General features: G+C 38.5%; 1 protein-coding gene across 5 annotated transcripts in view; it reads right to left on the bottom strand.

Moving 5' to 3' along the window:
- ART3 (ADP-ribosyltransferase 3 (inactive)) overlaps positions 1-22,184 on the bottom strand; it is a 96,224-nt gene that overhangs the window by 36,399 nt on the left and 37,641 nt on the right. For 3 of the 5 annotated variants that reach the window (XM_050790871.1, XM_050790875.1, XM_050790876.1), the window contains exons 1-2: positions 1,380-1,510; positions 234-311 (exon numbers count right to left, since the gene is read on the bottom strand). In XM_050790871.1, coding sequence (XP_050646828.1) covers positions 234-302 — 69 coding nt within the window. In that variant the 5' untranslated portion in view covers positions 303-311; positions 1,380-1,510. Of the gene's footprint in view, positions 1-233; positions 312-1,379; positions 1,511-21,336; positions 21,371-22,184 lie in introns of those variants that run through there. The other 2 variants (XM_050790873.1, XM_050790872.1) reach the window with 2 other exon arrangements.

The following is a 22,184-nucleotide window of genomic DNA, read 5'->3' as shown; positions in this document are numbered from 1 at the left end:
AGTGGAAGGATTATGAATAATCTTTACTTTCCTCTTTTTGCTTAATTTTAATTTTTTCAACTTTTTACAGTTAATGTGTCACACATTTAAAATGAAAAGAGTTACTTATAATAAATTAATTTACCTATCCTACCTACTTTCATTTCCACCCTCAAGCCACACAGATGCCTCAGGTAATGTTATATCAAGAATTTCCATTCCAATGACCACATGCTTCCCATTACCAACATTACCTGGAAAATGTCCACTAGAATCATGGTTGCCAGCAGCATGGTGACTATTTCAAAATGTCCTGTCTTCATTTTTCTCTTCTAAATTAAAATAAAGAAATTTCAATTCAGTAGACTCAAAAAAGAGATGTAGGGGAGTAGAATAGGATGACACTGTGTATTTTTTCGTTTAGAATGCGAGTGGATAGCATGATGGTCAGGAAGTGATTATCAATAAATTCCTAACGGGCTACAAAAGCAATTAGGCTTTATCTAGTGGTCTAACGCTCTCATTCTACAGACGAGAAAACAAAAACTCCTTAGAATTTCAGTGATTTGCTCAAGATTAAATCTGTCCATTTCCATACTTCTCCAGACATGTCATCTCTCCCACCACAGTCACTGGGAGTCAAATTTTCTTCCCATCGCTAAATCTCCCCTCAGCATGCACAGGAAATAACACAATCAGACTGAAAAACAGCAGTCTCAAATAGGTCCCCTAGCTCCCAGTTTCTAAGAATTCTCCAGGAATATGTCCATGCACATTATCCATTCTTCTATCTTCTTTGCACATTAAGTCATGCCCTTTTGAGTGGGACGGAGGAGATGATGAGGCCATAGTGGTACAAAGCAGTGGATTGTCAGAGATGGCCCCCTTCCCACAAATACTCACAATCAAGAGAAGCCTGAGGGTAAAATAAGTGTGTTGCATAACTTTCTAAAGGCGGGAACAAGAATAAGAAGGAACTGGGTAGGCAGCAATTCTAAGATTATACAACTATTGGCTGAATGCCTAATATTCATCCCAGTATTTATGATACTGTAACTCAAATGAAGCTTCTATTTTATCCTACCAATCACCATATTCTGGATTCTAAAAATGAGAATGAACAGCACAGGGGAAGGGAGACAGTCTTCCCTTTTATAGATCATTTTGGCCTCAATTTCCCATATTTCTTCAGAAGCAGTTTTGTTTTGTTTTTACTAAAAATACTAAAATATAGTACCAACATGCTACTTTGTGTTAAACTTCTCTTTCCAAAAAAGATTTGAATATAAGATAATAGATATCTGTCACAAGGCAATATATTTTAAGCAAGCTTTGGATCAGGATTTTCCTAAAAATTGTTCATTTCTTTAGTCTGAGTGTAAATAAGTCAAAAGGTTTACCTGGCTTTTGTGCCTTTGGAGGAAGTTTAAATGATGCTAGGCCTCAAACTGACTCCCCACTCTCAGTTGTGGTAAGCGAGTCTTCAGGATGGGATGTTGTTGACAGTGAGAGCTGAGACAGGAATGCTTTTCTTTTTATAAACACCCCCAGCAGTAGCTTGGCAGTGGCACATTACGCTACTTGTGTTCTGCTATTTATATCTGGCCCCCACACTATGCCTTGGAATCACTGCTGTTAACACTTTAAATCTCCAAGAGGCTGGTAAAGCCATAGCCATTCCCTTTAGCCACACAGCACGTTCGGTTCTGAGCCCACAGTTCTAGGCTTCTCTCAGAGAGAAATGACTTCCCATTCCTAATCCTTTGACACTGAGATATCAAACTAAAGCATGGATTTTACTCTAGGCTAAGTGATTCACATAACTAAGGGAACTTGCTTTGTTAATCACTGGCAATGGTGACAGCTATCACCATTTGCTCAACTAGCTTACTGTATTTCAGGTACCTTGTCAGGAGTTGGGATATACAAGCAAGTGAAACAAAGTACTAAAAAGCACTCACGATCTAATAAAAAACATGAACATGCATACTTAACCAAAATACAACATGTTAAGAATCCCAAGTATAGACAAAGTCCAGTGATAACACTAAGGAGGGAAGGATTTGGCAATGCCTGCAACTAAAGCTCTCATTTGCGTAACGTATACATGGTAAATATACTGACTGCAATGCTGAGGAACACTTAGGGTTCACTGACTGTGGATTAAAAAAACACAAAAATGTCCTAAGAAATTCACACATACATACACCACAATGCATTAATAGAATGTTTATAGTCGCACTATTCATAATAACCCCCACACTGGAAACCATCTAAATGTCCATCAATAGTAGAATGGTTAAACTGTAGTATATTCATACAGTGAAATTTTATATAGCATTGAAAATGAACAAACTCTGACCATATATAACAATGTGGATAAATCTCACAAAATTTTGAGTACAAAAAGAGATACAAGCATGTTTATACTATATGATTTAATTTATATCGGCAACAAAATTAGGCAAAACACTTCCAAGGCATGCGAAGTCAGAATAGAGGTCACCCTGGATAGTAGCTAGTAACTGGGAGGGCACAGAGGAGCATCTGAGATGTTAGCTGGGTTCTGCTTTTTGCTATGGGTGCCAATTACATTGACACATTCAGTTTGTGAAAATTCAGCAAGCTATATACTTATGATATGTGTATTTTTTTGTACACACATATATTACTTCAAGAAAACATTTTCAATTATCATGAAATACACCCATGTTTACAAAATCCAACTCTACTCTTTAGAACTGAGACAAGTTCCAACCTTTTCCCACCTCACTGGCTTGGCAATCCAAGATTAAATACACAGCACAGACTCACTCCCAGAAATATCATTTTTTAAAAAGCAAGAGTTTGGTTAGAAAGAAAAAAGAGAGTGTGCATGTTTTCAGGCCTTAGGCTCACAATAACCTGCTTTTAAGTCCCAGGTATGTAGACTTACAGGAAATGAGGTAGAGAAGTTCTCCTGTTGCTGGCCTCCCAAAACCTGCCAGACTCATCTATATATCACACAAACGACAACGTTCATCAAAAAGAATAGAACAAATGCGAGATGACATTCACGGCAAGTTTGGCCTTGTTTATGCCCAATGTGATTTTGTTCCATTCCTGTTTTGTTCCAGTTTTTAACTAAATTTCTTTCATTCATTCATTGAACAAATACTTGAGTCCTTAAAATATGCTAGGAACTGTTTTAGGTACTAGAGGTATACCAGTGAACAAAATGGATAAATATCTTGCCTTTGTGAAGTTTATATTCTTGTGGGAGGAGGTAGTCAAATAACTAAAATAAGGATGTAAATTATACAAGTATGTTAGAATGTAGTGAGTGCTATGGTTTTGGCTTTTGTTTATAAGCAGCACAAAGGAGACTAGGAGTGCATGGAGTGTTTGCAATTTAAATTGGATTGTTAGGGAAGACTCACTGAAAGGTGATATTTGAGCAAAGACTTGAAAGAGATCAGTCATGAAGACTGTGGTAATCAAACACAGTGAATAGCAGGTACTAAAAGACCTGAGACAAAAGAATGCCTACTTTTGTTTGAGGAACAGTAAGCAGGTCAATATGGTTGGAATATCAGAGTAGTACAAGATAAGGGTGAGAGAGGTAAGGGGGTGGTGGGGAGACCATGTCAATCTTTGTAGGCCACTGTAAGAACACTGGCTTTCACTCTAAGAGAAAAGGAGCAAATCACAGGTTTTGAAAAGAGGTATTACATGATCTATTTTTTTTAAGAGGATCACTCTGGCTGTTATGCTGAGAATGGTCTGCAGGGTGAATGTAAGATGACTAATTGACAGGTTATTATAATAATGCAAGCAGAGATTATGGTGGCTTGAATCAGGAAGGCAGCATTAAACGTAATGAGAAGTAGATGTGTATGTATGTGTGTTGTTGCTGTTGCTGAGGTGGTATGAAGTGGATGTCTGAGTGTATGATGGTATGAAATGGATGTCTGAGTGTATGTTTATGTTGTTGCTTTGTTGTTGTTTGCTTGTTAGAAACAGGCCATTTTTATTTGAGGCTGTTAAAAATCTGACTGTTGTAGGTTAGACACAGTATTTCCCGATATGATAAGGAAAAGCATTTGTGGGTTCTAAAAGTCTACTATATTTTCAAAAATGTAATAACTCACAAAAAAAATGGAAATGATCTATAAAGATACCAATTTATTATACAGTTAAAGTGCTTGTAATCTCAGAGATTTGGGAAGCCAGGGCAGGGGGATCGCTTGAAGCCAGGAGTCCTGGCCAGGGCAACACAGGGAGACTTTGTCTCTACAAAAAGTTTTAAAAATTAGCCAGGCATGTTGGCACATGCCTGTAGTCCTAGCTACTTGGGAGGCTGAGGCAGGAAGCTCTCTTGAGCCCAGGAGTTCCAGATTACAGTGAGCTACGATGGTGCCACTGCACCCCAGCCTGCAACAGAGCAAGACCTCGTATCAAAAACAAACAAAAAAAATGTTTAGACTTAAATGCAGGATATAATTTGAAGATTGAGGCAATAGGATGCACTGACAAACTAGATGTGGGCTGCAAGAAAAAGAGGGGAGTAAAGAATAGTTCCAAGATTTTTAGCTTGAATAACTGGAAGGACGGAGTTGTCACTGACTGACATGGAGAAGACTGTGTGTGGAAAAAGCATCCTGGAACTCAAGTGAAGAAAATATTTTCAAAACAAAGGAAAGATCAAAGGTGTTAAAAGCTTCTGATAGGTCAAGTAAGATGAGGACTGAGAACTGACCATTGGATTTAACAATGTGGAGGACATTGAAAGTTTTGATAAGAACAGGTCTGATAGAACAGTGGGAATGAAAGCCTGGTAAGAATGGCCTAAGAAAGAATGAAAAGAGGAATTGGAGACATTGGAGGTGGTTGATATCTTCAACCCTTTCAAGGAGTTTTTCTATAAAGGACATAAAAGGAATGAGGCAGTAGCTTGATGGCGGGACTGGGGAAAAGGTAAAGAAAAGAGTCCAAGAAATTTTTTTTTTTTTTTTGAGATAGAGTCTCGGTCTGTCACCCAGGCTGGAGTGCAGTGGCATGATCTCAGCTCACTGCAGCCTCCAACTCCCTATCTCGGCTCACTGCAGCTTCTGCCTCCCCAGTTCAAGCGATTCTCCTGCCTCAGACTCCTGAGTAGCTGCCCACCACCAAGCCTGGCTAATTTTTGTATTTTTAGTAGAGATGGGGTTTCACCATGTTGGCCAGGCTGGTCTTGAACTGCTGGCCTCAAGTGATCCGCCCGCCTTGGCCTCCCAAAGTGCTGGGATTATAGGCATGAGCCACTGTGCCCAGCCAGAAAGATTTTTAAAGACAGAAAAAAACCAGCATGTTGGATATGATCTAGTAGATAAAGGAAAAAACTAATAATATAGGAGAGAGAGGGTAGAATGATTGGGTTAATCTTCTAGAGTAGGCAAAAGGGGATGAGACATAGCGTACAAGCAGATGAGGTGGGCTTAGATAAGAGCAGGAGCAGTTCATATAATATGAACAGGAGGAAAGGCACAGTATATTGGCAGATACCGGAAAGAAGTGGTTGCAATAAAAATTCTTTTCTACTTGCTTCAATTTTCTCAAAAAAGTAGTAACAAAAGATGATGGTTTAAGTGACAGAGATCTGAAGAAACTGGAGAAAGAATGAAACAGTCATCTAGAAAAGGAGAAGAGTGAATGCATTATGATTGCTGGGCTGCATTAAGGGCCTACTTGAATTTAAAATGAAACCACTTAAGATGGTTGTGTTTTTCTCCATCTACATTCAGTTCCATGGTAGATGCAGACTAAGCTACACTGGATTGAATAAAAACTGTAGCTTTTCCAAGCAAGGATAAAATGATTACTTTATTTTATTGAATGATTATGGGCAAAAGATCTGAATTGACACTTCACAAAGGAAGATATATAAACGACAAATAAGTAGAAAACGATGTTCAACATTATCAGCATCAGGTAAATGCAAATTAAAACCACTATACATCCACTAGAATGGTTAAAATTAAAGACTAACAACATAAAATGTTGATGAGAGTACGGAGCTACCAAAACTTTCATAAATTGCTGATGGGAATGCAAGATGATACAGCTATTTTTAAAAAAACAATTTGGCAATTTTCATAAACTTATATATTTACCATGTGACCCAGTAATTCTACTTACAGGAATTTATTATACTTAAAAGAAATTATTAAAGTGTGTGCTCACACCTGTCAAATGTTCATAGCAGGTTGATTCATAGTAGTCAAAAGGTAGAAACAACCCAAATGTCCATCAACTGGTAAATGGACAAACAAATGAAATAGCACTCAGCAATAAAAAGAAACAAACGTCCTCAAAATGTTAAACATAGGGTTACTACATGATCCAGAAATTCCACTCCTAGGACTATATCTTGGGTATATGCCCAAGATCCAGAAATTCCACTCTGAGGCCTACATCTTGGGTATGTTCACACAATAACTTGTGCACAAATGTTCACAGCGGTCTTATCTATAAATATAATAGCCAAAAAGTGGTCTAGATTTCAATCCAAATGTCCACCAACTAGTAAATGGATATACAAACTGTGATATACCCATGCAGTGGAATATGATTCCACCATAAAAAGGAATTAAGGCCGAATGCAGTGGCTCATGCCTGTAATCCCAGGACTTTGGGAGGTCGAGGCAGGCGGATCACTTGAGGTCAGGAGTTTGAGACTGGTTTGGCTAACATGGTGAAACCCCGTCTCTACTAAAAATACAAAAATTAGCCGGACATGGTGGCGTGTGCCTGTAATCCCAGTCATTCAGGAGTCTGAGGCAAGAAAATCGCTTGCACCCGGGAGGCGGAGGTTACAGTGAGCTGAGATAGCGCCACCGCACTCCAGCCTGGGTGACAGAGACAGACTGTGTCTCAAAAAAAAAAAAAAAAAAGGAATTAAGTACTGATACATTTACGTGAAATGTCCAGAACAGACAGATCTATACAGACAGAAAATAGATTAATTTTTTTTTTTTTTTAGGGCTGGACGTATAATGGGGAAGTAAGGAAGACTGTTAATGCGTACTAGGCTTCTTTTTAGAGTACTGAAAACATTTCATCTCCCCAAAATGTCACCACATGTCCTTTGTAGTCAATCTCCTCCCTTCACCCAAGGCTCTGGAAGTCACTGATCTTCTTCCTGTCACCAGTTTTGCCTTTCCTAGCAAGACATGTAACTATTATCATACAGTCAGTATGTCATTTTTTATGACTAACTTCTTAGCATAACACTATGAAATCTATCCATGTTGTTGCATGTATCAGTAGTTCTAAAAATGACTGCAGTGATGGTTGCACAAATCTTTACACACAATAAAAACTATTTAAGCCATGCACAGTGGTTGGGGTAGCTGAAGGAGGATCACTTGAGCCCAGGAGTTCCAGGCCACTGGGGCAACAGAGTGAGACTTCATTTCTTAAAAACAAACTCATACAAGTGAATACTTTAAATGAATTTCTTTTCTTTTAAACTTTTATTTTAGGCTCAAGGGTACATGCGTAGGTTTGTTATATAGGTAAACTCGTCTCAGAGGGGTTTGTTGTACTGATTATTTCATCACCCAGGTACTAAGCCTAGTACACAACAGTTACTTTTTTCTGATCCTCTATCCTCTTCCCCTTCCCACCCTCCACCCTCAAGTAGGCCCCCAGTGCCTGTTGGTCCCCTCTTTGTGTCCATGTGTTCTCATGATTTGGCTTCCACTTACAAGTGAGAGCATGTGGTATTTGGTTTTCTGTTCCTACCATCAGTTTGCTAAGGATAATGGCCTCTAGCTTCATCCATGTTCCTGTATAGGACATAATCTCATTCTTTTTTATGGCTGCATAGTATTCCATGGTGTATATGTACCACATTTTCTTTATCCAATATTCCTAAATGAATTGTATTGTATGTGAATTACGTGAATTATATCTCAATAACCATGCTTTGAAAAAGAATAAACTATTAATACATGCCACAATATGAGCATGAGGGAACATTATTTGGGTGATGAAATGTTTTATATCATGATTGTAGTAGATGTTACATGATGATACACATTCGTCAAAAGTCACAAAACTGTACACTTCAAATTTGTGAATTTTATTTATATTAATCATACCTAAATAAAGCAAATTTTAACAAATAACAACAAAAACTAGCTTGCCTACATACTCCCAGAAAACGAAATACACAAAATGAAGATAAGGAAAGCTCTTCCATGAAAGATGAGGAAAGAGAACTAGGTGAGCCAAAGAGGCCTAGAGTTGTAGTAAGATAAATACAAGGTACTTGTATCTTAGGGACTAGATGCCAAGGCAGGACATTACAGTAATGAATGCAAATTTCTATCATCCAAAGACCAAGCAGGATCAGATACCTCAGGGAAGGCCAATGACCGCTAGAGGTCAGCACCAGAACAAGGTATTTATCCAATGGCAGGCCACTGCTCTTAGGAAGAAAAAGAACTCTGAATTTAAATATTTATTCAAAGAAAACTGTTTCAACTTAGAAGTGACCAAATTTTAATTGACAATATTAAGTGTTTTTACCATTAGTTTTTACTGTTAACATGGGGGTTTGTGAACTAAGTTGATTTCCAATAAAGAGAAATACATACTCCTTTTTGCACATGATTCCTCACACTATGACATTCTGACATTGGGAAAAATTGTAGTTTGTTCTTTGTTCTGTAGTTCTAGCTGTTAGTCTGGTCTCCAGCAATGGTGACGTTCAATTGCTAGCTCAGTAACTTAGTATTTTTTATAGATTTTGGGAACCTGGTTGCTAAATTGCCTCATCATAGCCTTCTGGCACTGGGCATTCTAAAGACAAACAATTTCCATGCCCTCTCACCCTGTTCGGTGGCCCTCCCACAAACTCAAGATGCACTCCCTTGCCCTTGGTGGGCATCTTCTTACAGAAGATCATAAACTTGTTTGTACCCCAGTTACCTTCCCTAAGCCCAAGGGAAACCTAGGAATTCTATCATGACAACTTTGATTTTAGAAAACTGGAGAGGATCTTTTGTCCTTTCTCAATTCATTCTACTTTGTTATGTTCAACTTGTTAAATATAATGCTTTTTCTAAGAGACCTTAAAAATTCTCCAGTACGCCCAAGTGATGGTGGCAGCCACTCCAGTTGGCCTACCATCATCCCAGCTGTGGCAGGAAGGTGTGGCCAGGGCTGCCTGTTCCACAGAGCAGGCAGGAGCCCTGCCCTTTTGGGCAGCAGTGCAATTGCTCAAACTATGGCAGCAGACTCAGGTATCCCTGTACTCTTGGGGACCTGGGAAGGCTTCCCCTGTCCTCACAAGCTCGGAAGTGCCTGCTCCCACTGCTTGGCTTCTCCCTGCTGTTGGCTCCCACTCCAATCTTGGAGCAAAGTCAGGCTGAGCCCAGGCATCATGAACAGTGGGAGGCAGAGGTGGAAGGGGGTGGGTCTCCAGTGAGGTCCCTCTGTCAGCTCAGGGAGGGCCTGAAGGCTGGGGGCCGGGTTGGCAGCTCCACTGACTGGGGTGGACACTGGTGCCTTTTCCAGGCCTGCCCATGACCACTCATGGGCCAAACAGCATGCACTTCCTCTCCTCTGAGGCCCATAAATAGCTGGGCTCAGCCAGAGTTGAGCAGACGACAAGATGACCAGCAGCAGAGAGGAGCTACCCTCTCTGCTAATAGCTTCAGAGATCTGCAGAGACTACCGAACGACCTGCCTGCAGAGAGGAGCAGACCTCAGGATGACCAGAGAGCAGAGAGGAGCTGCCCTCTCCAGGGCCTTCTTCTTCCTCACCCTTCATTTGTCTTCTTCTTCTTCCTCACCCTTCATTTGTCTGCATACCTCATTCTTCCTGGACGCAGGACGAGAACTCGGGCAAAGGACCCACTGGCAACAGAGGTTTACAGGGGAAGAAAATCAACACCCCAAAGATCCTGTAACACAAGAAGTATGAAACGAAAAAATCTCTGCTGCTAAAGGATTCCCTGAAAATTACTACTGTGTTTCTAAACCCCTACATCAACCCCTTCTAGGGTTTCAGTCCAGAGGAGCCACAGGAGTCTGAATTCTCTTTTCTCCTTTTCTCCGTTCTAGAATCAGGTCTTCTAATCCCAATTCCTGTTAGGCATACTTCCTATGTGCTATTTCTTTTGCCTTTATCCTATGTTGATAATCCTATCTTGTTCTGGCATTATCAACCTTTTCCTTCCTTTAGACCACTAAGGATAATCTTAAAGGTTACTGGAGTACAGACAGACTTTATAAAGGGAATGAAACACATACCTATTTAGTAGTTTCAAAACAATGCATATTATCCCTACAACATTCAATATATAATGATTATATTGCTTTATTATATTTAATATATTGATGTTATATAATACAACATACTAGTATATGTATACATTATAATGTAATATATTATTATATTTGCGGACACATCCTACTGGTAGATTTTAGGTCTCTAGGCTTTAATTCTCAACTTTCTTTCCCCCATTGCAGTGAGAGACACGCATTCTCATCAAGTACAGGAGTCTCTATGACAATGATTTCAACAAGAGTGAGTGTGTGTGTGTGTGTGTGTGTGTGTGTGTGTGTATTGGAGGGTTGTATCAGAGTGTGGGAGGTTCAAGAGGTCCTTGAATAAGGCCATTTCATTATAACATTAATGAGAAAAAACCTGATTCTCAGCCAGGGCCACTGTCTGTGTGGAGCTTGCACATTCTCCCCATGTCTGTGTGGGTTTTCACTAGGGACTCTGGTTTCTTCCCACATCCCACAGATGGGCATGTTAGGAGAGAGGTTTGGAAATGAATGGATGAATACAAATTATTGTAAAATAAAAATTCCTAAAGCATACAATAATAATACAAATGCACAACATTAAATGATTCAGTACAAAAGCACTCAGTGAGCCCGCCATATTTGTAATTGTTTGTTTTTGAACTTTGTGGTGGTAAGAGGTGCACCTCACAATTTTTGCTTTGCAAACACTCCCTCCTTGATTGAACTCACCACCACTATGGCTACCATTACTCACGCCTGTAATCCCAGCACTTTGGGAGGCCGAGGTGGGCAGATCACTTGAGCTCAGGGGTTCGAGACCAGCCTGGCCAACATGGTAAAACCCCGTTTCTACTAAAAATACAAAAGTTAGCCAGCCATGGTGGCAGGTGCCTGTAATCTCCGCTACTCGGGAGGCTGAGGCAGGAGAATCGCTTGAACCTGAGAGGTGGAGGTTGCCGTGAGCCATGATCTCGCCGCCACACTCCAGCCTGGGCAACAGAGCGAGACCCTGTCTCAAAAAAAAAAACCAATTTACTCAATATTCCAACTCCCATCTTTCTACCAACACTGATAATTGAAACAATTTTGTTAGTATATTTTATAGCATCCACTTTCAATATTCTCTTTTTGGTACTCATTTTGTAATAAGAGGACATTAGCACTGATACCCTTCCCTTCATCTCCTTTCTGCCTTTCACCTCCCAATTTCCATCAGTAGTTCTTTTATCTTTATGTTGTCAAAATGTAATAACATTTGCTTTTTGTTCTGTAGCCATGCTTTCAGTACAGGTCTATTCTAAAATTAAAAATAAAAAAATATGGTTTACTGCAAGTTTATTGCAATCAGGTGTATACTCTTTAGTATAAAGACAAGACATAAGTTAGGATTTTATTTCCATCTCCGCTGTTTCAATGTCATGATCACTATTCACACTCAAAACATTTTTATGTCAAGATCAAATGAATGCTCCTTTCCCATACTCCACTAATCCCTTAAAATCGTGCCCCACTTTTGTTTCTTTCATATTTAGATCACTAAAATTTTTTATTTTTCCTTTAGTTTCTGAGTGCCTTTTTTGGTGGTGATGGTAGTGGTGATCGTGGTGGTTGTTGGGAAAAGTAATATTTGTCTCCATCACATACCTAATGTGCTTCTATTTCCAATTCTATTGCTTGGAATCCATTTTGTTCTTATTCTTGAAGACCAATTCTAACCTGGACTAACTGCTCTCCAGGCCAACAACTAGGAGATTAAAAAATCTTTCAATGGAATCCCTGGGTACTTTTTCCATTTCTTGTATTCCACAGTGTTTTTTTTTTTTTTTTAATTTAATTTTTGTCTCATGCTACTGTATCTACAGCTTTTTGATTTATCTTTGTTTTGTAGGAATATATTCTGAAAGTATTTCTTTAAAAAGGATGCATGGAAGATAAACATTTTCAGTGCTTTCATTTTTGAAATGTGAATCTGATGAACAGTTGGGATAGTATATAATTCTAGGTTCAAAATATTTTTTCCTCAGAACTTTGTATAATACATGAATCTCTAAAAGATTTGTATAAATTCAATGTCTAATGCCAAAATTATTCTATTTTTCACTATCATTGTTTTAAACTAATTCTCAAGTGCAGGCTTTATAATACTTTTAACTTTCTTGTTTTTATGTTCTCCGTCTCTGTTAAATACATATAAATACATAACTACTTTATATATATATATATATACACACACACACACACACATATATATTACTACTTAAATATCTATTGGGAAATTCTCATCAAAGGAATATATATGGCACAACCAGAGAGACCTTATTGTAAGTCCATTTTCTAATTTTTTCAGCAAAATTCAGGATTTTTTTCATATTTTCTTTTTGTGAATCTTGTCTTCCTAACTAGAGATTTAAGCTTCTTTTAATCTCATTTTAAACTACTCATTTCTCTCCCCATTACTTCCAGCTTAAAATGGTATAAGGTACAGAGAATATATTCAAGATTTAGTTAAGAGAGATTTGCTCAGCAATGCTTTTAACTCTGAATTATATCTTGAATCTAGTATATACTTATTTCTAATTGTAATAAGTTTTTACAATGACTCATTCATTCATTACGTTTTATCTACAAATGTTTATTGAGCACCTACCACAGGCCAAGCACTATTCTAGGTGTTGGGATGTTATCAGTGAACAAAATAAAAATCCCTGCCTCCAGGAAGCTTACGTCCATCAAGTAGTAGAAAAAAAGGAGGAAGGCAATAAACAATGAAAATAATAAATTAGTAATTACGCAGTGAAAGAGATAAAGTAAGAATGAAGAAATGTGAAGTGTGGGGAGTTGGGGCACACTATAGTATTAAATAGAGTGATCAAGGTAGGCCTCACTGAGAGAGTGAATTTTAGCAAAAACCTGAAGAAGGTAAGGGACTTAAACAAGTGATTAGCTGCAGGAAAGTATTCCTTACAGAGAGAATAGCTGGAAGTGTATTGTTCAATGGCCACTAGCCACCACATGTAGTTACTGTGCATTTGAAATGTGATTTGGTTTATAAAAACAAATTTTTAATTGCATTTAATTTAAATTTAAAAACTGATAATTGATTTATAGGAAAAATTTTAAGTATATTTGAAACAACTCAGGCATGTAAATCTATATTTCAACTATAAATTTTATAAAGTGTATATACAGATCAAGTATTTCTAATGGAAATTTCATATCCAAATGAGAAATGCTACTGCCTGTGTAAAATATTCACAGGATTTCAAACACATAGTATTTAAAAAATGGTGAAACATCCCATTAATATATATTTGGTGAAATAAGTTATTAAAATGATTTTCACTTCCTTCTTTTTGTCTTTTGATATGGAGCTACTAGAAAACTTAAAACTACATATGTGGCTCACATTTTATTTTGGACAACACTGAGTTAGAATACAGAGCCTGCCTATCATGCCTGAGGAAAACCAGGATGGCTCAGAGGTGACTGGGGCTGAGTGGGTTAAGTATAGAAAATAAGGTCAGAGAGGTAAAGGGTCCATGCCATATATGTCTTCGTATACCTTTACTTTTTATCTATAGTAATAGCATAAATTATTATGATAGCACAAATTATCTATGATAATAGCAATGACTGAAATTACAAGGTTAAAGGCAGAATTGACATCTGCAACCACTATCTTTGCTGTGGGAAATTTCTAGGAAACCATTTGGCTCTATTAACTGTGCCTCTATCCGTACTGTAACATGGCACAGGTAGGATGGTGGTTAGAAAGGGATTATAGTTAAGCCTCATTAAAGTCCTGGCAGTGAGCAGGACAGGACTGAACAGTCTTCAAAGAGTAAATCTACCAAATTCCCATGATGCCAGGCCTAGAGAGACTCTAGCAGTGTCAAGCCAGATCCAGCCCAGTATTCCTTCTTTCATTTATTCTCCATATTCCTCTCGCCCATTGTCTCCTTCCATTCAAGATTGCTTCTCCTCAAATATTTTAATCTGCATTTTTCTCCATATAAAAATCTATGTTGATTAACATACTATGTGCTGATACTGTAAGCAATCTGTGTGCATGTGTACGTATGCATCTGTTTTCAGGGGAAGAAAAGCGGTTAAAGCCAATTAAGGTTATGAATTCTTGCTACTACTTTAATATTAAACCTTTAAGTGAAAATTGATTGAACGCTATTACAAATGTGGCAAACTGACATAGCTGGTTTACTGCACAAACTTTAATGTCAAAGGGACTAGATCAGAGCTCCAGTCTCACTTATTGGACATATAACATTGTGCAGGTCACTTAACTTATCTGGGCCACAGTTCCTGCACCTCAGGAAAATGGAAGTAACTGCTTCATTTACAGAGCTATTAAATGAAAGAAATGAGAAAACTATAAACCAACATTGAAGCCTAAATTACTACTTAGTATTTATTTTAAAGTCTAGTACAATTGCAATGTTTTTAATTAAAAAACTCATTGATAGGTGAATTTTTACAATATATCTAGAAGCAGCATTTAATATTAAAAACTTAATTTTTGAAAGAGTACACAACCAGGCAGGGTGGAGTGGTTAAATGACTGCAATCTTAACACTTTGGGAGGCCAAGATGGGAGGATCACCAGAGGCCAGGAGTTCGAGACCAGCCTGGTCAACACAGTGAGACCCCAACTGTTTTTTTTTTTTTTTTTTTGAGACAGAGTTTCACTCGTCACCCAGGCTGGAGTGCAATGGTACGATCTTGGCTCACTGCAACCTCCACTTCCTGGGTTCAAATGATTGTCGTGTCGCAGCCTCCCAAAGTAGCTGGAATTACAGACGCCCGCCACCATGCCTAGCTAATTTTTTTGTATTTTCAGTAGAGACAGGGTTTTACCATGTTGGCCAGGCTGGTCTCGAACTCCTGACCTCAGGTGATCCACCCACCTCATCTTCCCAAAGTGCTGGGATCACAGGCGTGAGCCAGCATGCCTGGCCAATGCCATCTATTTAAAAAAGAAAGAAAAAGAGTACACAACCACAAAGCACTGGGCCAAATGCATTGTTTTCATGTTTGCAAGGATTTACCATAGAAATATTAGGTTGGTGCAAAAGTTAATTTCCAGACTGCGAATTTTAAATCATTGTAACGAGGCTCAAACTTAATTTTTTTTTTTTTTTTTGAGACGGAGTCTGGCTCTGTTGCCCAGGCTGCAGTGCAGTGGCGCAATCTTGGCTCACTGCAAGCTCCGCTTCCCGGGTTCACACCATTCTCCTGCCTCAGCCTCCCGAGTAGCTGGGACTACAGGCGCCCACCACCACGCCCAGCTAATTTTTTGTATTTTTAGTAGAGATGGGATTTCACCATGTTAGCCAGGATGGTCTCGATCTCCTGACCTCGTCATCCGCCCACCTCGGCCTCCTAAAGTGCTGGGATTACAGGCGTGAGCCACTGCGTGCGGCCTCAAATATATTTTATTAATCAAAACAGGAACTATTACAATCAACACATTTTTGCCAATGAGAAATAAGTTTATTTATTCCGGTAGCATAAAAATCCTTGCTTCAGGATTCAAAGAACTCTTGGAAAGCATTTTCTGCATCCTGTTGAAGCGTTTTCCCTGCAAAAAGTTGTCAAGATGCTAGAAATGGTAGTCAGTTGCCAAGAGGTCAGGTGAATATGGTGGATGAGGCAAAACTTCACAGCCCAATTCCTTTAACTTTTGAAGCGTTGGTTGTGCCACATGCAGTCAGGTGTTGTCATGGAGAATCGGGCCCTTTCTGTTGACCAATGCCGGCTGCAGGCCTTGCAGTTTTCGGTGCATCTTATCAATTTGCTGAGCATACTTCTCAGATGTAGTGGTTTCGCCAGGATTCAGAAAACTGTAGTGGATGAGACCGGCAGCAGACCACCAAACAGTGACCATGACCTTTTTTGATGCAAGTCTGGCTTTGGGAAGTGCTTTGGAGCTGCTTCTTGGTCCAACCACCGAGCTGGTTGTCGTATAAAATCCACTTTTCATTGCTCGTCAAAATCCGATTGAGAAATGGTTTGCTGTTGTTGCGTAGGATACAAGACTACACTTCAAAACGATAGTTTTGATTTTCGCTCAGCTCACGAGGCACCCACTTATCAAACTTTTTTACCTTTCCAATTTGCTTCAAATGCCGAATGACCCTAATGACTGTAGAATAGTAAATGCTGAGTTCTTCTGTAATTTTTCACGTAGTTCGATGATTACTCTCAATTGGTTATTGTCAACTTCCCACAGCCCACCATCACGTTCCTCCATCTTCAAGGCTCTCTTCTCCTTTGCAAAACTTCTTAAGCCACCACTGCACTGTATGTTTGTTAGCAATTCCTGGGCCAAATGTGTCTAACATCATTAGACAAAAAGCATAGTCCAATACAACCCCCACTTCCGACCTACAGATGCTCTGCTGAGCGGCTGGGCGAATCTGTCCCGCCAGTCAGGGCCCGGCTTCTTGCATCAACAGACACTCTGCGACCCTTCCAGAAGCCTCGGCTAAGCGGGAGGCCAGGGTGGAGGCCACCACTGCGAGGACGGTCCCCACCCAGCCACGAGGAGCTCGCGGTTCCCCCAACTAACACAGTTTTAATGGCATTCTTGTGATAGCTCACAATTATATATCTTATTATTTTTATTTTTATTTCTTTTCTTTCCTTTTTCTTTTTTTCTTTTTTTTCTTTTTTTAGGCAGAATCTTGCTCCGTTATCCAGGCTGGAGTGCAGTGGCATGATCTCAGCTCACTGCAACCTCCGCCTCCTAGGTTCAAGCAATTCTGGTGCCTCAGTCTACCAAGTAGCCCAGCTAATCTTTGTATTTTTAGTAGAGACGGAGTTTTGCCATATTGGCCAGTTGAGCTTGAGCTCCTGACAAGTGATTCGCCTGCCTCAGCCTCTCAAAGTGCTGGGATTACAGGCATGAGCCACCATGCCAGCCTATCTTATTTTTTTTCTGTCTCCACTATCCATCCTTCTTTTCCTCAAAAGTAAACCTCTTACCTTTCATTTCCTTCATTATCTACCTCCTCATCTTTGTGAATTTGTCTCTCTTTCTACTTTGTCTCCACTAAGGCTACCAATTTATTTATCTTCTGTTCTTAAGAGCTGCAAAGATTCTTCCTTGATAAGCTTCCTTCAACTAAATGGAAACAAAAACTTGTTCCTTGCTCCTCCTTAATTGCCATTTCCATTCATTTTCAAACATGTGACCTAACATGCCACAGCAGGGACTCTGGATATAGGTGATGTTTAAGTTTCTGCAAAATGGTGGATCATTTTTAAATGCTTAGCAATAATGATAATTTATAACAATTTATAGATATCCTTTATTAACTACTTAATTACACATAAGGCGCTGTACATTTTATATTGATTAAACTATAGTTCCTATAATAAACCTAAAGAAATGTTATTAACTTTTTTCCCAAGGTTGGAAACCCCCAGGAAGTAACTATCATCAGAACATAAGTCAAATTTAAAAGAAAACTAAAGATACTTAATGCTTTTTAATGTAAGCTCACTCTTTCTGGAACAGGAAATCTTAGCTTTTAAAAAATAGGAAGCAAAACTAAAAGGGGTAATCCCTCTTGCAGATAAGAACATGAGACCATCATCCATAATGACTTTCTCTTCTGAAGTAACTCTTTAGTGAGTTCCTGTCTACTCCTACTCCAAATATCAAACTCAAATGCTCTCTTCTTAGCATTTACATAAAACCAACAAAAGGCTACCCTCAAACTATTCCAGAAACATTGCCATCTAAAATTGTCCTTTAGGGAAAGAGACTCCAGAAATTCGTGCAGAAATCCACTTCAGTGGTTCACAATCCTTCGGCATTCTTCTCATTTACTCTTTAAACCAACATTTACTGAGCCCCTAACTAAAGTGACAATTCAGTTGAAGACTGAAGAAGTAGGAGTTAGGGAAACAAAGAAAGGAGGGCCTTCCAGTCAGATAAAAAAGTATGTACAAGGTACTGATGGCATACATAGCATATGTTCAAGAAAATGCAAGCCATTTAATACAGCTGGACAGCATGGTATGTTTTAAGGAACACAATGAGTTGGGGAGGAAAGCGGAATCAGATCATAAAGAGCCTTGTGTGCAATGCTTAGAAATTGGAACTTTACTGAAATGGCAATGGGAAACCATGAAGTAGAGGAGAAACATAATCTGATTGAAAAGGTCACTTTCATAGAACACAAGAATGAGTTACCAAGACATTTTAACCAGAGGCAGGAAGATGTGTTGGGAGATTACCTGATAAATCCAAGTGAGAAGTGGTGGGAGCTTGACCTAAATCAGTGATAAACTCCAAATCAAAACGATTTGGTATCAATTATATAGAGTAGGGATGTGTAGAGAAATAGCATATGAGAAAAGGAGTTTATACTGACCCCCAGATTTCTGGCTAAGGAGTCTGAATGGTTAGGAGCAACATCAAGAAAAAAATATGAGCAGGTTTTAGAGAAAAGAGTTTCATCTCAATGTAACGAGTCTGAGGTCCCAGCCAGATACTGTAGAGAAGCTATTCAATAGGCAACTGACTATAGTTCATAGAAAGATCTGAGATAGTAATTTAAATTTGAGAGTCATTAGCTGCAATAGTTTGTTACTGTTGCTGTGGCAAATTATCATGACTTAGTGGCTTAAAATAATACACATTTCTTATCTTAAAGTTCCCAAATCATAAGCCTAACATAGATCTCTGTAGGCTAAAATCAAGGTGTTGACAGGGCTAAGTTACTTTCTGAGGGTCTAAAAGAGAATCAATTTCTTTGCTCATTCAGGTTGTTAGCAGAATGCAGTTCCTTGAAGACTTAAGATTGAGACCTGTGTTTCCCTGTTGGCTGTCAGCTGAGGGTTATTCACAGACTCCAGAGGCCACCCACATTCCTTGGTGTGTGGTCCTCTTTCTCCATCTTCAAAGCCAACAACAGCAAGTGGAATCCCTCTCATACTCAAATATCTCCTGCCTCTTCCCCTGCGTCTCTCTGACTGACTGCTCTGTCTTCCTCTTCCACTTTTAAGTGCCCATGTTATACACTGGGTCCACCCTATATATATATATATGTATTTTGAGGTCCATAAGTATAAGTCCAGTGTTCCTTTTGCCATGTAATATAACATATTCACAGATTCCAGGAATTAGGGCATGGAAATCTTTGGGGAATAATTATTCTGCCTACCATGTTAGCCAATAGGTGTGTAAGCTTGCAGATAGAGAGCATAATACCCTAAAGAACACTAGCATTTAGGTGCAGAGAGAGGTAAGATTCCAAGAAGGAGATTGAGAAGGAGAATAAGAAGCCTCAAGAAAAGAGATTTTCATGAGGCTTTCATGAGAGAGAAAACAGTTGATTGTCACAGGCCAGAAGAAATCAAACTGATACGAAATAAAAAGGGTTCTTTGGGTTTGGTTATATATTACCAATGTACTTACGATATCAGTAACTTAATCAGTAACTTATGATTCCACAATATTCCACAACAGTATTATGTTCCAAAATAGAAAAATATCTGACATCAGTAGGTTAAGAAGAAAACAGGACAAAGGCTTGAATTTGGGGTATCTTATATGTTAATTAGACTTTATAAGCCAAGAACTACGGAAATGAGTCTATTAAGACCTGACTCCATGCCAGGCAACAGGGTGAGATGGAAGATAAATCAGACAAGGTTACTTGCCCTGGAGGGACCTCTCAGGCTGAACAATGACTCTCAACATTTAACATCTATAGGAAAGTAGGTTCTGATTTCCTAACCGGTGACTCACAAACAGATTTCTTCCATATAAATCCACAACATCCTCTTTGCTAATTTTATGTGTTAGTGTTAAATATCTAACTTATATTTGGCCAGTGGTTTATTCTGTATTCTTCATCTCTGTCAGACATGTACGAACTTGATAGTTCTCCAACTTGTGTTTATAAAGTTTGCCTGCTTTTTCTCTTAAGTAAATCCGCCTGTGCTTAATGCTACTAAACTTTACTAATTCATTTCTCTAAATTGTCAGAGTCACTTGTTACTTCAACTGAGTTGTCCATACAAATTGGGATTGCCTGAATATGTAATGAGAGTACTGAAAGTACATTTCTTTTTCCTTTAAGGTACCTACAAGGAGAAAAATCAGTTGAGAACATATTTAAGCAAAAAGCCACTTAATTACAGGTTTTTTTTAGTTAAAGAAAGAAGAAAGGTTCAATTCACAGCCTTTTAAATGCAAGATCAAGAAATAAACTTTTAAAAATAAATTTTACAGATTTTTTTTTAAAAATTCAATTCCATATTACAGTCAATCAAAAAGTAAAGATAGAGAAAAGGACTGGAGAGGCAAGTAAAGCTTACGCAAAAAAAAAAAAAAAAAGAGAAAATAACGAGAAGACAGCAAGAAAACAAAATTGATCTTTGGACCTTCCAAAGCAAATATCTGCTATTAGATTCTTCCCCTGCCCCACCAATCCAAAGGCAACCGAAAAGCCTGTTAAATTAAGTTTAGCCTAAAGCTGTCTCTTTATACAGCTTAAGTTCAGTCTAAAGGTTTCTCCATACCTTGTGAACTATAACCTAAAGGTTTCTTCATACACAGTGAACTGTAACCTAACTGGATGTGTAAACAGACTGTAATCTACTCTTGTGCCAATCACTAAGTTTCGGCCAATCAAGGGCAGCCAACTATTCAAACTATGCTCAGATAAGGCAAACTTCAAGCTGTAATCAATCCAGCTGTTTGTGTACCTCACTTCCATTTTCTCTTCATCACTTTCCTTTTTCTATCCATACTCTTCTTTCACCACACAGCAGCTCTGGAGCCTCTCTATTCTGTTTCAGGGGCTGCCCGATTCACAAATCATTCTTTGCTCAATTAAGCTCTACTAAATTTAATTTGTCTAAGGTTTTTCTTTTAACAAGCCACAATCCCTGCTGTTTACAAATTTTAATTCAACGCACAGAAAAAAAAAATGCCCTAACTATGGAACGAAAGACAAGCTGCTTCTGCAGTAAAGGCTACAGGCTTGTGTTTGTGTGTATGTGTATAAATAGATAGGAAATTCCTGTTACTTTTCTCACCTCTTAAATATTGGTTTTCTTTTTTCTTTTTGGCCTAGGAAACAGAAAGATAGAAATGAGTATATCTAAACATATGAATCAGCAGTGATTCCTAGAATTATAAAGCTTACTGAGTCAGTAACTGTCAATATATGCATTTTTATCAACTTTCTATTTAACTCAAAGTCAGTCTTCCTTTACAGCAACCAGTACCTTGTGAAACTTTACACCTCTGGCAATTTAAGGAAGCTCAGTCTCTACATTAGGTACACTAATCAGACCAAACTCAAGCAATTCATTCAGACTCTCAAAGGTCTAATATATAGTAATTCACGTCGTACTCTTTCTTCAATTTTAAAGACTACAAACAAAGCCATTGTTACAACAGCTGGCAGTTTTTGAGTTAAAAAATGTAATTTCAATAGTAAAATGAAAAAAGCATTCATACTAATCAAAGTATTCAGGAGAGCAACTGCAGAATTTGGTTAAATTCCGAATGAAGTTTTAGTCTACTTAATCATACTGTACTTAATCATAACATAGTAGTTATGAGCAATTAGCACTTTACTCACAGACTTTGACCAACTCAGATGGGATTCCCTAGTTTCTAACACAGTTGCTATCTACAATTGTTAGCACGCCATGAGAAGATTCTGAAGAGAGACTAAAACACGGCCATAGCATAGCTTTGAATATTGCAAATTAAAACCAAAGTGAGTTGCCTTCCTATCAATGTTCGAAAGTAAGTTCTTCCTTGAAGGATTAAAAGAAAAGCCAAAAACTTGTAACAGAGATTGCTTCAGAGAAGAGTATAACTGAATCTTTTTAAACTATGTGCATATATAGCACATTGAAAGCCAGTACGCTGT

Source organism: Macaca thibetana, chromosome 5, assembly GCF_024542745.1.
Source record: "Macaca thibetana thibetana isolate TM-01 chromosome 5, ASM2454274v1, whole genome shotgun sequence".
Lineage (NCBI taxonomy): Eukaryota > Metazoa > Chordata > Mammalia > Primates > Cercopithecidae > Macaca > Macaca thibetana.
Note: the sequence above shows the minus strand (reverse complement) of the source record. Positions and strands in the feature narration are given on the sequence as shown.